This window comes from Lutra lutra, chromosome 12 (genome assembly GCF_902655055.1).
Source record: "Lutra lutra chromosome 12, mLutLut1.2, whole genome shotgun sequence".
Taxonomy (NCBI): Eukaryota; Metazoa; Chordata; class Mammalia; order Carnivora; family Mustelidae; genus Lutra; species Lutra lutra.
Genome location: NC_062289.1, coordinates 16,863,862 through 16,879,018, shown reverse-complemented (window position 1 = coordinate 16,879,018; position 15,157 = coordinate 16,863,862). Strand labels below are relative to the sequence as shown.

The 15,157-nt window shown below is 46.9% G+C and overlaps 1 protein-coding gene across 1 annotated transcript in view; it reads left to right on the top strand.

Moving 5' to 3' along the window:
* LOC125082378 (O-acyltransferase like protein-like) overlaps positions 1 to 5,304 on the top strand; it is a 77,897-nt gene extending 72,593 nt beyond the window's left edge. Inside the window, exon 16 of the mRNA XM_047697946.1 lies at positions 109 to 5,304. Within this exon, the coding sequence (XP_047553902.1) occupies positions 109 to 234 (126 nt within the window). The 3' untranslated portion in view covers positions 235 to 5,304. The remainder of the gene's footprint in view (positions 1 to 108) is intronic.
* Positions 5,305 to 15,157: the final 9,853 nt, after the last annotated feature.

Below are 15,157 nucleotides of genomic sequence, written 5' to 3'. Positions count from 1 at the left end.
ATGGCATTTATTCTAGTTTTAATGCTCAGATTCAGATTACAGATCCATTTCGTACAGCCAGGAGTCTGGTAGTAAGATTGTATCCCCTCTGCCCCTTTTTCTCTCCAGTTTTATCTTTTCTCCGGACACTGTTTGCTGACCTTCATCGCTGGGCTGGCCCTGACGCTGTGCATAGAGAAACCGTGTCAGGAACTGAAGCGGCACCTGCTGGGACCAACACCTGCAGGGCCGTGAACGAACATTCTGGTAAAACCGGGAAGAATGGATGGGTTTGTTCTGCTGGTGATGAGCAAAAGCAGGCGTGGCCTCATTTATGTAACAAATGTTTGTCCCCCTGGCAAGGAGTGTGAATCTGATTTTGTAACTGTTTAAGATATACAACTTATCTGTGCTTAATTCATGAAAGAGTTTGAGTGTTTGCTATATAAAAGAGTTCTGTGACAGCCTATTTACTAGCATAATAATCACCCTCTGATGTACTTTTTCAGAAAAAACAAAAACAAAAACAAAACCTGGACTTTTGGGGTCTCATCTTCCATGTATTTATTTTCTCTACTAGTGATCACAGGAAAATAGCAAACCTCGTGAATTTAATGTCATTTGGGTTATAATGTTCCCTTTTCTTGGTAAAATCACAGCAAGTAGTTTTTCATGTCATAATTGTGTTATCATGACACCTTTGTAGACTTGTAACTTTATCCTGGAGCCTCAGGATTGTATGACCCACTGGAGTGTCCAGTTCATGAGTGCATGGTGACAGGCCTTCCAAACATTATCTGTTTTACAGTGTGGTCCCTATTAGGGGTTGAATGTGTCCACTGAAAAAGGTACAAAGTCCGAATCTTCTAGCATCTTAGAATGTGACCTGTTTGGGGGTTCGGGTTTTACAGAGGTGATCAAGTTAAAGGGAGTTCATGGGGGGAGGCAGCCCTAATCCAAGGTGACTCGCATCCTAATAAAAAAGGGGAAATCTGGACATAGAGACAGATCTGCACAAATGGAAGAAAGGGTGAAAACATACAGAAATAAGGCGGCCCCCACAAGCCAAGAAACACCAAGGATTGCCAGCAGACACAGAAGCTAGAGGAGGCAAGGAAGACCTCTCCCCCGGAGCCCTCAGAGAGAGCACAGCCCTGCCGAGACCTTGAGTTAGGACCTCAGCTTTCCAGAACCATGAGGGGGTACACATCTGTCCTGGTAAATCAGCTAGTTTGAGGTGCTTTGTTACAGTAGCCCTCGGAAAGGAACAGTCTCTCAATAAAACTCCCAACAGAGAAGGACAAGACCCTGGTGAATGGCTTCCATCCCAACCCCTCCGTTTCCAGCAGCAAGGCCTAGAAACGCAGAGCTTTATAAGGCTACGGTGTCCAGATTGTCAGACTTGTGTTCCTCTCCGGGTGTGTGATTTCACGCTAACTGTCCCTACTCACATAGACTTAACGTCATGTTTCACAACCGTCTCGTTGGGTACTTAAGTATCAAAGGATTTGTTAACCATCATGGGCTACAAGGAGCTAATGAGCACAGAATGCTCCCCATCTCTGTGTGCACTATTTCTCTCCAAGAGGATCTGTTAGGAGGACCACTGGGGGTGGGGAGGGCTGCTAACCTCAAATCCTTTGAAAGGGCAGTTGACAGCTAACCTTGTCATTTTCTGGCTCACTCTGGGAACCCACATCTCCTGGAGGCCTGGTCTAGTCTGCTGATAGCATCTGATGCGAGCGAGGAGACAAGCCTGGCGTGTTCAGGGTCTGTATTAGAAAGCACCAAGTTGGCTCTCTGGGTAACCCCTGAAGTTCATGGAGTTCCTTGGGAGCCCCCTGGTGGCGGACTTGGTACATGACCCCCTCAAACTTAGACCTCAGAGCTCTTGAGGGTGGGTGGAGTTTACAGCAGGAACACTACAATCTGGACAGACCCCAGTGGGAAATGACTCGCCTGCCAACGTTGCTGGGCAGTCAAATTGCCCAGTGCTTCTAGTTATGAGGCTAGCAACCTGGGGCCCATGGGGAAAAAAAATAACCTCTCCACTATTGCAATTTTATAAAATATAAAGTAGGGACAGAGAAATCCAATTTTGTTCTAGCTTTTGTTTCGGTCTGGAATTCCCTAGGAATTTAAGATTTATAGACTGTGGGGACCTTCTCTGGATTCTGAAACAAGCTGTAAAAGAGCAAATGACATTTATGAGACAGTTGGAAATTTGAACACCGCCTAGATATTCGATGATATTAAGGACTTACTAATTTTTTAATGTGATGGTGGTATTGCGGTAATTTTTTTTAACAGTCCTTATGTTTTAGACACATACTGAAATATTTGCAGGCAAAATGATAAAATCTGGCATTTGCCTCAGAATAATATCAGAAGGAAATGAGATAGATAAAACAAGATTGGGCATGTAGTGATCATTTTTGAAGCTGGGTGATAGATATGTGGCACCTCATTATACTTTTTTTTTCTATTTTTGTATAAAAAACTCAAGCAAATAATAATGATAAACTCACACAAATTTATAGAGACAGCAACATTAGTATAGAGTAAGTAAGCATCACCTGACGGGGGCCTCCTCTAATTCTCCCTAAATTCTGAAATCTGTGTTTCATCCCCACATACCAGCCCATGGATAAAAATAGGTCATATTGACAGTATAGTCACCCAGGGCAGATCTAAAGGAACTCCAGCCCCCCTTAAGTTCCTCCTGACTGGTCTTGGGAGAGTCTAGGAGTATCTTGCTTGTCTTGTAAACACTGGACTCTAAGTCCTTTTTAAATGGTGCAGGCTCTCCTTCGAGCTGTGCCCTCCCCAGCCTTGCCCTCAGACTGCTGAGAGCTGGGCGGTGGGGGCGGGGGCAGTGCCTCCTACACCTGCTGTCCCCACTCCACTCTCCAAAGCATGCCGCCTTCTCCTCCGCCTTCTCTGGGCAGGAGGTGGGCCGGGCTGGTTCTGTGCTCAGGCCACTGTGTCCAATCACAGCACAAATGATCTCCACAAGCGGCACAAACTGATAAGTTCCCTCTGCCCGCCTTGTGCCGTCTGTGTCGTCTCGTTCAGGCGTTGATGCAGTGCTGCTAACGGCTCGGGGTGTTTTTATAGAAACTGCTCTTGCAGATTTTCCTTGTTGTAATAGAGGTCGTTCTCCCTTGGATACACTGTGAGTCTGTGGGCGCTGGGATGGAGGGTGATCAGAGTGGCAATTTCCTCCTCTTTACATTCCCACCCTGTTCGTCACTGGCCCTGACCGCCGCGGCCGGCACGCAGCAGGTGTTCAGTACATGGCCGCTGAAATAGTGACGGAATCAATCCCTTGACTTTTTAAGGGGAATTCTCTTCCAGGAGGCTCCTCGCACGTACAGGTGGGCACCTCTCAACCAGGTCTTAGATATGTTCGGTTTTCTAAGAACCTTTCCCCCAAATGGCCCAACCAGACCCCAGTTCCGAGGTGCCAAAGTACTTAAACGGGTGAGAAGCCTTTACTGCAATAGTCCATACACCCCAACTGGAACTAAAACAATGCTGTGCTCCTATAGACTCGGAGGCAGCCATTTTTGGTGGCCCACCGACCTTCACCGACCTTCACGTCCCCTCCTCCCTTCCTAAACCAACTCTGACGTTCTAGCACTGCCGTACCCAGACACAGGAGAAGACTCGTACTCAGCAAAAGCCAGCTTTGGGCCCCTTCGTGCTTCGGCCCATGATTGGCCCAAGTGTGGTCATGTGACCCAGCTCTGACCAATGAGACCTAAGGAGCCATGTGCCGGGGACTTCTGGGAAAGATGGAGATGGGCGGGGCTTGGGGGTGTGAAGGAGGAAGTGGTTCTGGTCTTCCATCCTTCAGTGCGGGGAGGCTGTGGTGCGGCTGGGAGTTGCGGCCACCTCCTGTGAGAAGGGAGGCGGCAAGGGGACAGGCTGAGGTTGATGCAGGGACTGGGGGCTGCCTGGCCCCGCTGAGGACGCAGACACTGTGCAGCCGCGCGGTGTCGGGGTGTGTGTGCTGAAGGCTCCCGAACCCCAGCACGCAGGTCTCCACCGTCCAGGGAGGGGACTGGAAGTTGCTTCCTGCAGGATTCTGAGTGGCCTAAGACGGAACCCCTAAACATATGGATATAAAGCCTCTCCCCCAAATGTCCTCGCCAGTGAGGCTCCCTGTGGACGCGTTCAAACCATAGGCTCAAAGGAGGGTGACCACCTCGTCCCCATTTGCCTGGGATTTTGTCAGTGTTCGCACCGATCTCCCGTCCCCGCACACACCGCTCTGCCCTGGGCAAACAGGAGTGAGCGGCCCCTTGAGCACATGTCCATCCGTTATTTTATTTATTTGCTTTTAAGATTTTATCGATTCCAGAGAAGGAGGGGCGGAGGAAGAGGGAGAGGCAGAGAATTCCAAACAGACGCAGCCCTGAGCCCGGAGCCCAGGCCAGACGCGCTCTCAGCACCCCGAGATCATGACCCGAGCCATGGCCTGAGCCAAAGCAGGACTCGGACGCTGCACCGGCTGAGCCGCCAGGCGCCCCTCCAGCGGCTTTCTACTTCCTCGCTGTTAACGGTGAGCAGAGAACCAAGGTTCCCGCAAACCTGGGAAAGGGCTTTCACACCTGGAAGACTGAGTCTAAGAGGAACACGCAGAGCCAAGGAATTTGGAGGGAACGAAGAGGTTTCTCGGGGAAAAGCAAAGCCTCCGGAACTACCGCTGTCGTCGAGTGGAGGGCAGAGACCCCTCCGGTAGACAGGCCGAGACAAAAGTGATTGTTCTTTCTGTAACGCATTCAGTCGGTAACCAAACATTTCCAATAACCCCCTGTTTTATTTATAAGGACTTCAGGAATATCAACAGGAATGTCAGAAATCCTGTTTGGAGGGAGCTTTCATGTCTTCAGGCCGGGAAGAACGGCCTGGGGCTTCGTTTTGCTTTGGATTAAGGGACAAAGGGCGGGATATTTCAGCAGATTGTGGAGTATGGATAATAATGTTTTCATTACTTAAAATGTAATAATGTTTATGTTTTTATTAAACATCATGTAATGGTTATGTTTTTATTACTTAAAATGTTAATCAAAATTTTAAAATATATTGATTATGCCTAGGAATGTATTAATATACGCTTTTAAGTAACAAGAGAAGTTTATGTAGTATTTCGTTTTTATTAGATGAGCTCACAAAATCATGTGTGATCCTGCACCTTTTGTCCCTATGCTTATCAAATGAATTTTTTCTTTTTTTTTCTTTTAATTTTTTGAAGATTTTATTTATTTATTTGAGAGAGAGAGAGAATAGAGTGGGGAAAGGGACAGAGGGAGAGGGAGAAGCAGGCTCCCCGCTGAGCAGGGAGCCTGATGTAGGGCTTGATCCCAGGACCCCAGGATCATGACCAGAGTCAAAGGCAGACACTTAATGACTGAGCCACCCAAGCACTCTCTTTTTCTTTTTTTAAATTGAGGTTATAATTTATAAAAACTTATAAAATTGTACACTTTTGTGAGTTTTGACAAATGCAGTTTGTTATCACCACCATGAGCAAGGTATTGAATTCCATGACTCCACAAAATTTGGGGGTCTTCTTTATTGTCAGTCTCTATCTTACCCCCAGCCCTTAGCAACCATCCATTTTCCATCCCTACACTATTGCCTTTTCCAGATGTATTTATTTTTTAAAGTTTATTTTTTATGAATATAAAATATTTCAAACATTCCAAGGAGTCTAAAGAAATGACAGAATTGATAGCATGCATACCCATCATCCCTAATAAACACAAGGTAACATTTTGCCATTTTTCTTTCTAATGTGTTTCTGTTTAAAGAATAAAATATTGTAAACACAATGTAGACCTCCTGCATCCCATTTCCTTCCTCTCCTCTTACCCAAGTTTCATCCATGTTTTTGTATTTTTATTGATAACATCCATATGTCTATAAATGTTATATAGTATGTTGTTTTTAAGCACTGTGTGATTGGTTCCATGCTGTAACAGCCTTTCAAAATATGATTTTCCCCATTAAACATGGTCCATATAGCTGGCAATTCATTTCTAATGTTCATAGTGTTCTCCTGAGTGCTTGTGTGCCTTAAATATTAATCCATTAACCATTGGTAGGTAGAACTTGGTTTTTCATTTTTGTAGACGTAGTTGTAACAAACTCCTTGTGCGCATTTCTTCGCAGAGAAGTGTTAGTTTCCAGGGTATAGAGTCAGGAGAGTAATTGTAGGGTTATCAGGTGTATGTATTTTCTGATAATGTTAACAGCTTTCCAAAGTGATTTTGCCAGTCTACGCCTCCGCTAGTGGAAGAGGGGGGCAGACACCATTAGTCAAGACCTTCCCCAACACTTGGTTCTATCAACTTGTCAATTTGCTGTTAAATCCCTGATGAGTATAAGGCAGGGTCTGATTAGTTCTCTTTTCATTTCCCTGTCTACCAGTGGGGTTGAGTGTTCTCCATGTGTGTAATGTCCCTTGAACCTTCTCTTTCAGACACTATGGCCCTTGGACCTTCTGTTTCAGAGACTGCCTACCATATCCTTTGCCCATTCTTCTATGAGTATTTTCCTTGTTATTATTGCTTCTAAGATGTCCTTTCTGTATTGTTACCTACTTGTGTTGCAAATACTTTCTCCCTATCTGTGGCAACATTGTAAGTGATAAATGCTTTACATTTAAATGTAGGCAAATTTACCACTCTTTTCCTTTTGGCTGGCGAGTTTGGGATTTTGTTCACGAAATCCATAGAAATCTTTTTTTTTTTTTAAGATTTTATTTATTTATTTGATAGAGATCACAAGCAGCAGAGAGGCAGGCAGAGAGAGAGGAAGGGAAGCAGGCTCCCTGCTGAGCAGAGAGCCCGATGTGGGGCTCGATCCCAGGACCCTGAGATCATGACCTGAGCCGAAGGCAGAGGCTTTAACCCACTGAGCCAGCCAGGTGCCCCCATAGAAATCTTTTAAAAATATTTTCTCCATAGGGGAAAAGGCTCCAGTAAAAATTCCCAATCGAATGCTACAAGTCCTTGGATTCATTGTAAGGTTCTATAAAAAAATAGCGCTCCATGGGGCAGAGGGGATGATTTCGTCTTTCCTGGGGAGCTTTGGCAACGTCTGCATTTTTGTTGTTCTTCAGCGGCCAGAAGCCATGGACGCCGCCGGGCAACATACTACAAGGCAGAAGCCGCTGGGTGGCTCCCTTGGTTAAGTGTTGGATTCTTGATCTCAACTCAGGTCTCTGTCTCAGGGTTGTAAGTTCAAGCTCCACACCGGCTCCATGCTGGGTGTGGAGCCTACTTAAAAACAAAGCAAAACAAAAAACAAAACCCCAAAAAACCAAACATACTACAGTGTCCGGGATAGCTACGCCCTCCCCCATCAAAGAATTATCTAGTAAAAGTCAAAATAGCAGCGCCCAGGTTGAGAAACTCTGAGTTTGGAATGATCACTTTGATAGCTGTGTTCTCACAAGGCAGGAACAGTGAGGTACAGAGCCGCTACATGAAGGGACTTGGCATTGTGTCTGGGGCCGTCAGTACTTAGACAAGTAACCCTGGGTCATTCTGTGTTGAACTTGGCAAATACACGGCAGCCGAGTGTGGCAAGTCTACTGGTGGAAAGTTGGCGGAGGCTGCCAGACAACCTAATATCTTTGCTCAGATCACAATGCGGGGGAGCTTGTGGACTTTCTTGTGGCTCGGGGGAGCCACAAGAACTTTCTTGTGGACGGGGGAGCCTGAGGACTTTCTCCTCAGGGCCTTATCGCCATGCTGATGAACCCTAACATGCATTATCTGTATTATGCACTTTCAAAAATCGCACCACATTTTCTGTTCTCAACCAAATTCTGTTTATTTCGTTGTTCATTAAAAAAATCACATTATCCATTTTGACACGGTTGAGGTCCTTCTGCTTCTTTCTCTGTAAAATGATGGAATTTGGCAACAGGAGGGGTTCTCCAATGCTGGTCCATGCGGGCTGCAGAATCACCTGAGGAACTTTTAACAAACACAGGTTGCCAGGATAAACCCTGGGGGATTTGCGGGTGGGGTGGGACTCAGCCATCTAAACTCTTCTCAAAAATTCCTAAAGGATTCTAGTAAGTAGCCAACCGTGTTTTTGAACCATCAGACCCACTGAGTGATGAATCAATGACACTCATGTGCAAACAGCAACTTCTCCAAGACATGTACAATCTTTGGCTCAAAGTGAACTTTCTTGTGCCCAAAGGGACTCCCGGGGTCATAGTCAGTCTGTCAAGCCACTGGGTAGCCTTTGGCCAAAGACGTCTTCCACAGCGACTGTATCCAGGCATTCGGGGGCACTGGCTCGTGAGGCAGCCTCCATTCGTGCGCCCATTCCTTTGGGAATTATATGTTCAACAAAGGCTTACTTGCTCTTGTCACTGCCAGGCACTCTGCTACGCACTGGGAATACAATATTGACAAAAACAGAGGCAATTTCCGCTCCCTTTGATCCTTCAGTATCCCAGGTGAGGGTGATAATAAGAAGCAACACCACAAATACCTCATTACAACTTAGGTGAGAACTATGAAAACCTGACTCTGACTGGGAGCCTCAGGAAGACATTTCTGAGAAACTAGCCTTAAGTTGAGATTTGAAAGACAATGGCTGTATTTATGGAGGGCTATTACATAGCACATACTGTTCTAGGCCAAGGCATTTAATCCTAACACAGCACCCTGAGGGGAGTTCTGTTCTCATCCTTACTTACACACACAAAAAATGAGGCACAGGATAAGTCATTTGCCCAAGACCACGGCCAGGTGGGGATCCCAACATATAACCTGAACAGTGTGAGTCCAGAGCCCACACTCTTAGGTACCATGTTCTCGGGCTTTCGGGATGAGGAGGGCTAATCAGGAGGGGCCTTTATGAAAAATTCCTTCCAGAAGTTTGACTGTGAGGGGAGGAGAGAGCCAATGCGGAGCCGGAGTGTCATGGGAGTTGTGAGGATTAAAAAGCAAGCACGTTTGCACTCTGCAGATTCTGAGAGGACCTTCTCCTCAACACTTGAAGGAAAATGAGAACCAAGAAGTTTAAGGAAGAGTCTCACAGCCAGACCTGGCAACTCGGGGCTCCTTCTCTGCAGCCTCACTCAGTCTCCCTACCTCTCTGCAGAAGACCCCTTAGTTCCCCCCAGGTTCTGCAAACATGCTCAGGAGCTTCACAGAAACTGCTGAGACCCTTCCAGAAATTGGCAGCCTTCCACATCCATGCAGGGAATGGGATGGACCTGCACACTGAGCGCAGGTAATTCTTCTGGCATCAAATGAAGCTCGTGGCCTCACAAAGCCTTCTGAAGCATGGAGATGCCCCCCCCCTTTTTAAAAGATTTTATTTATTTATTTGACAGAGAGAGATCACAAATAGGCAGAGAGGCAGGCAGAGAGCAAGGCAGGGAAGCAGGCTCCCAGCTGAGCAGAGAGCCCCATGTGGGGCTCCATCACAGGACCCTGAGATCATGACCTGAGCTGAAGGCAGAGGCTTTAACCCACTGAGCCAGCCAGGTGCCCCGGAGACGCCCCTTCTTGGGAAATGTCTTAATTTACAGAGAGGGACCTGAGACAAATGTGCTTCAAGCCTGTCACATGTCTTCATATTCTACCCTTCAGTGCCTTCTCTTAGGAATGTTGGAGAAATACATCAGCCACTCATTACATTCAAAAAATCCCAAATATTGTGCTCCGTCGTAGGCCTCATGTCTGGACACTTGGTTGCTAAGTAACTGGCCCAGGTCCCGAGATCTGATTTGGAGTTGCTACTTGGTACAAGGCAAGGAAGCAGCTGTAGTGATTGCCCTGACGAGGATAATGAGACTGAGCGTATCTGGGTCTAAGCAAATATCAGCAGCGTTTCACCGAGGAGCAGCAGGAAAGGTGGTGACAGAGGGACCGGATGGGAATGGCGGCAGCTGCCTCTGCCTGCGAGGCTGCCGGGAGGCGCCCCTCTCATGGTGAGAACGTTTTCAAGGTCTCTTCAATTTAGCAATTCTCAAATATTCAGTCCAGTAACAGATGTTTCTTTCCTCCCAGTTCTGGAAGCTGGAAATTCAAGATGGAAGGGCGGCCGGACTGGTTTTCTCTTCAGGCCTCCCCCTCAGCTGTGGCTTGTGGGCGGCCATCTTGCCAGGCTCTCACATGGCCTCTCTCTGTGCGTGCACACCTCTGGCCTCGCTCCCTCTTCTTGTAAGGACACAAATTCTACTGGATGAGGGCCTCGCGCTCATGACCTCACGCAAACTTAATTACATCTTTAAAGCCCTGTCTCCGAATGCAGTCCCACGAGGGGGTTAGGGCTTCAACCTGTGAATTCTTGGGAATGTAATTCAGCCCCTCTGAGGACGCTAGCTGCAAATGAAGCAAAGGAAGGTAACATTTGGCTTTCTAGACTCCACAGAACAGTAGCTGGAGATGGAGAAGGATCATTCTGGCCACAGCTGTCTCTCACCCACAGCTGCTGGGAGGAATCACTGGTCAGGGGCCTCCAGCCGGTGAGCCTGGAGCCCCGCCTGGGTCACAGTGCATCAGCATCCCATCTGGAGCACTTCCAGGCGCCCCCACTTTCTCCAGGCTCTGCACAGATGTGATGCAAAGCAGCCTCATTTTTCCTGGGCTCAGGGAGAGTTCAATGGGACCTAAGAACATCCTTGCAGCTAGCAGTGTTGAACCTAACCTCCTTCTCCACCCTTCGGAAGTAGGTAAGTGGACTGGGAACCACGCTAACTCTCTCCTCACGTTTCCTGTCATGCCGCTGGGGCTTCGGGTGCACCTCCAGGGATCCAGGGTCTCTCTAACTTCTCATCTCTTTGAAGGAGATACTATTCCTAGTCCTGTTTTTGGTCTCAGGAGGCCTCTCCAACTTCAAAATTACTTGGGGCCCCACAGAGCCTTTGTTTATTGTGTAGGTCCTAGCCATTGATATTCATTGTGTTAGAAACTAAAATGGAAGGAAAATTTAAACACTTTACTAATGTATTCAAACGTAACGTATTACATGCCGACATAACATTTTTATGGAAAATATCTATAATTTCAAAACCAAAAGTAAGAGTAAGAGGAATGTCATTGTGTTTCAGTTTTGAAATCTCTTTAATGTCCAGCTTAATACATCTCTTTCTTTTCTATCTGCCATTGTTCTCCATCTGCTGCAATATGGCACATCGTGGAGATTCTGGAAATCTCCAGTGTTTAATCACAAGGGACTGAGAGAGTAAAAAAATAATGATGTCTTGCTATTAAAAAATAGTTTTGGCCTTGTGGGTCCCCTGGAAGGCTCTCAGGGACTCGGGGAGTTGTGGGGGGCGGTGGTACCCAAATTATACTGTGAGAATTACTGCCTGAAGTCAGCATGTAAATGAAAGCAATGAATGCCTGGTGTGTAGCTAGCCTAAAAGAGGAGCTGCGTGGTGAAGCCCGACCCCAACAGCTTCCAGCAGGAATTGCTCATTTACAACAATGAAGAACGTGGTAAGATACCCACCCAAGGTTTAGGGGAGTGTGAAAAGTAGAGAAAAGGAGAGACAAGACAATTGGAGTACCCTTGGGTGAGAATCAAAAAGGAAAATGGCACTTTCCTATATAATATTGGAAAGCTCAAAAAGAGGACAACACAGAACTGAACCAGAATGACCGCATCAGAAGCTCTCTGCTAGAGAATGCCGGAAGGAAGGAAGGCAAAGGGGAGGCAAAGTGTATCAGCTGGGGCGTCTGAGATGAGTGAAGAGGTTTGTCTTCCATTTTTTTAAAAAAGATTTTTATTTATTTATTTGACAGAAAGATCACAAGTAGGTAGAGAGGCAGGCAGAGGGGGAGGGAGGGAAGGAGTCTCCCCACTGAGCAGAGAGCCTGATGCGGGGCTCGATCCCAAGACCCTGAGACCATGACCTGAGCTGAAGGCAGAGGCTCAACCCACTGAGCCACCCAGGTGCCCCTCCGTTTTAAGTAGTTTCAGAATTCAGAACCGGAGGGGACTGTAGTGGTTATCTCTTCCATGAAGACCTCTTACGTCGAGACAGCTGAAGGTCAGAGAGGTTGTTACTCCTCCAGGTTCACACACCTGTCATCACAGAGCCAGCCCCAAAAGCTGTTCTTCCTGCTCCCCCGTATGAGCAGGACAAAAGAGCAAAATAATCCCTCTGTCTCTCTCCCTCTCTTTCCTTGCATGTACTCATACGCAGACAACATACACATGTTCATGTTTGTTTGTTTGTTTTTTCCATTACTTTCCAAATTTCCTATTAACGAAGTCTAGGGAAATCAGTATGGCCTGCCTCGGTTTCTCTTAGCTCCTTTGTGCACACAACATGATGCAGCGACAGCCGTAGCAACAGTTTGAGGCCTGTAGAAAGCATCTGTGTTGTAGCCCACTTCCAACCACCATTCCCCCTTTGGTGAGAAAAGTGAGCTCTGGTCTCTGCTCCCTTTAAGTAGAAGGAAGAGATGTGCAGATGTAAAAGTTTTAGTTTGCTTGCGTTCAGGCGGCCACAAGAGGGCAGCACCTGAAAGGGCAGTGCTGGGTCCCTTGGCAACTCGCCAGAAGCTTCCTAGGAAAACTGTAGCCTTGCTCAACTGCTGATTAGAGGGGTGGGAGTATTCATGGTTTCCTCTTAAATGGCCTCCTACTAGGAAATTTAGACCATTATCCTGAGGACCGGAATAAGGTTGCCACTGGATCCTTTTGGAAATGTATCTGTTATTTCTAATCTAATCTACTTGTAATTTTCAACTGAAAATAACATCTTAGTGATTTCCATTGCCTTATTTCTGAGGAAGTTGAAATGAACCTTACATTTCATTTATTTTTCCAATTGTTAAGATGAGGACTGCCTGACCTCAGAGTTCTGGATAGTTAACACCCAGTGCTTCAGACAAATGCCCAGATGTGCCCTCTCCACCTCCCCCCACCCAAGCTAAGGAATGATGCTGGCTCCTTGGTGACAGAACTCCTTGGCAAGCATTGGCATTCCTGGATCAGAGGGCAGCTGGGCCGACTGCTCAGCCCCAGGCCGGTCTGGGGGTTTCAGGACCTGTGGTCTGATCCGACTGTGGGGCCGGCCCAGAGATATTGAGAACCTGAGGACAGACCTGGGACCCGACCCCCTTGGGAGTGAGGGAAGGTCTGAGTGCAGAGTGACTTGGTGGCCCTGGCTGAGGCAGAGCCCAGGGAGGTTTCTGTAAGTCTTTATCTCCAGCGTCGCCCCCAGACCCGCAGCACCTGGGAGCTTGTTAGAAACGCGCAGGCTCTGTTCCTACCCCAGACCAGCAGCGCTGGAGCCTTGGTGGCTGGGGCCCGGCAGTCAGCGCTGCAGCGGGGCCTCCAGATAATTCTGATAAACGTGCAAGCTTGAAAAGCAGCAAAACAGCATTTCAGTGGCAATGTTCATGGTTGCCAAGCCAGGGGAAGCTTGAAGTAAATTCTGGAGGAAACATGCAAGAGAATATAGGAAAAAGAATAAGAACAAGAGAGAGACCTTCTCAAGCAGGCATAGAATGGAAGGGCTTCTCCTACCCTGCCAGGGTGTGTGAGAGAGGCTAGCCGCACCTGCTCCGTGGTATGGTCAGAAACTTCTTACCTGTCTAGAGCATTCCACTCTCTTATGTCAAATTTATTTGGCTAAAAACAACTTTTGTGGCAGTGACCTTTTATTCAGCTAATATCACTCCCCTCACTGCCTCCAAAGCACACAGAGAAATTGGAGGGCTGATGAAAATCTTTCAAGTCAAAAAAAAAAAAAAATCTTTCAAGTGCACTAAATACTAAAGCCTTCCCAAACACTGTGTACTTTTCAGAGAAAGTTTCTTTTTATTGGGATTTCGGATTATTGAAAGGTTATCTGTGTCCTGTTCCTAGAGGCATCAGAATAAAACAAAAGAGAGAGGAACATATTGTGATATGTGTTGTATGCTGTCCTCCCTCAGCTAGCCACGCTTGTCCGACCACTGTGTGGGCCGGAAGAATATGAAGTCATTCCAGAAAGTACCACCATGAGCCTGGGAGGCTGAAGCTGTTGCAGTGGGTTGCTCAGCAGCTCTCCCCCGAACGAGAAAGTTCTCCCATGTGAAGTGATTCCTTCCAGATTTCTGCAGCTCTAGCTGTGGGAGGCGCATGTGACGTCCTCGTGCCTCAGTTTCCCTTTCTGGACAATGAGAATTTCAAGGCCTCAGTACCTCTGACAGCCATATGGCCCTTCTGCCCAACTCTTCATTCTCTCTTCTCCTGTTGCCCGCCTTGCTTTATTCTGTGTCATGGCCATCTCTGCTCCTTGAAATTTCTGCTCTAATCCACATATTTTGTGCTGTTCCACAATGTTAAATTAATATTCATTCAATCCAGCAAGCTGCTTGCCTGTCTTTTTTGAATCCCATGAAATCTCTGCCTTGAGGTATAGAGTTAGAAGTTAGAAGTCCCGGTTTTCAATCTCTAAGCAAGGCACCCGAGTTGAGCCTTAGTTTCCCCATCTGTAAGATGCTTACTACATGCCAGACAGGAATATCTCCTTAATCCTCATAACAACCCTTTGACCTAGGTAGTAAACAGCTCTTTGAAGTAGACACTATCAATATCCTTGTTTTGTAGTTGAGGGAAATGAGGTTCAGAGAAGTTGAGTAAGTTCCCCAAGATCACACCTCTCTTAAATTGACAGAGGCAGGGTTCCAGTCAGGCAATGGATCCCAGAGGCAGTGCCCTCAGTGAGTCTCATTATTAACACTGGCTCTTCCTGCCTTGCAGTTTTGTTATAAGAAGGAAATGAGGGATGCCCAGGTGGCTCAGTCAGTCAGGTGGCTGCCTTCGGCTCAGGTCATGATCTCAGGGTCCTGGGATCAAGTCCCTCATTGGGTTCCCCGCTCAGCGGAGAGTCTGCTTCTCCCTCTGCCTGCTGTTCCCCCTGCTTGTGTTCACTCTCTGTCTCTAATAAATAAATAAAATCTAAAAAAAGAAATAAAAATGGAAATGAGTCAGCATCTGTAAGAAAATCTGAAAAAGTTAAACCCCATAAAAAGGGAAGGAAGTGTGCTCTATTTTTTTTGAGCTAGTAGGAGACACCACAACCATCCTCCTTGTCCAGTTTCTGTTCCCATTCAAGTTGTCTCATCGTACAACTTAACCAAATAAGAGGGAACGAGAGGAAAACGATTTTAGAAGTCTGAAGCTCCAGGTC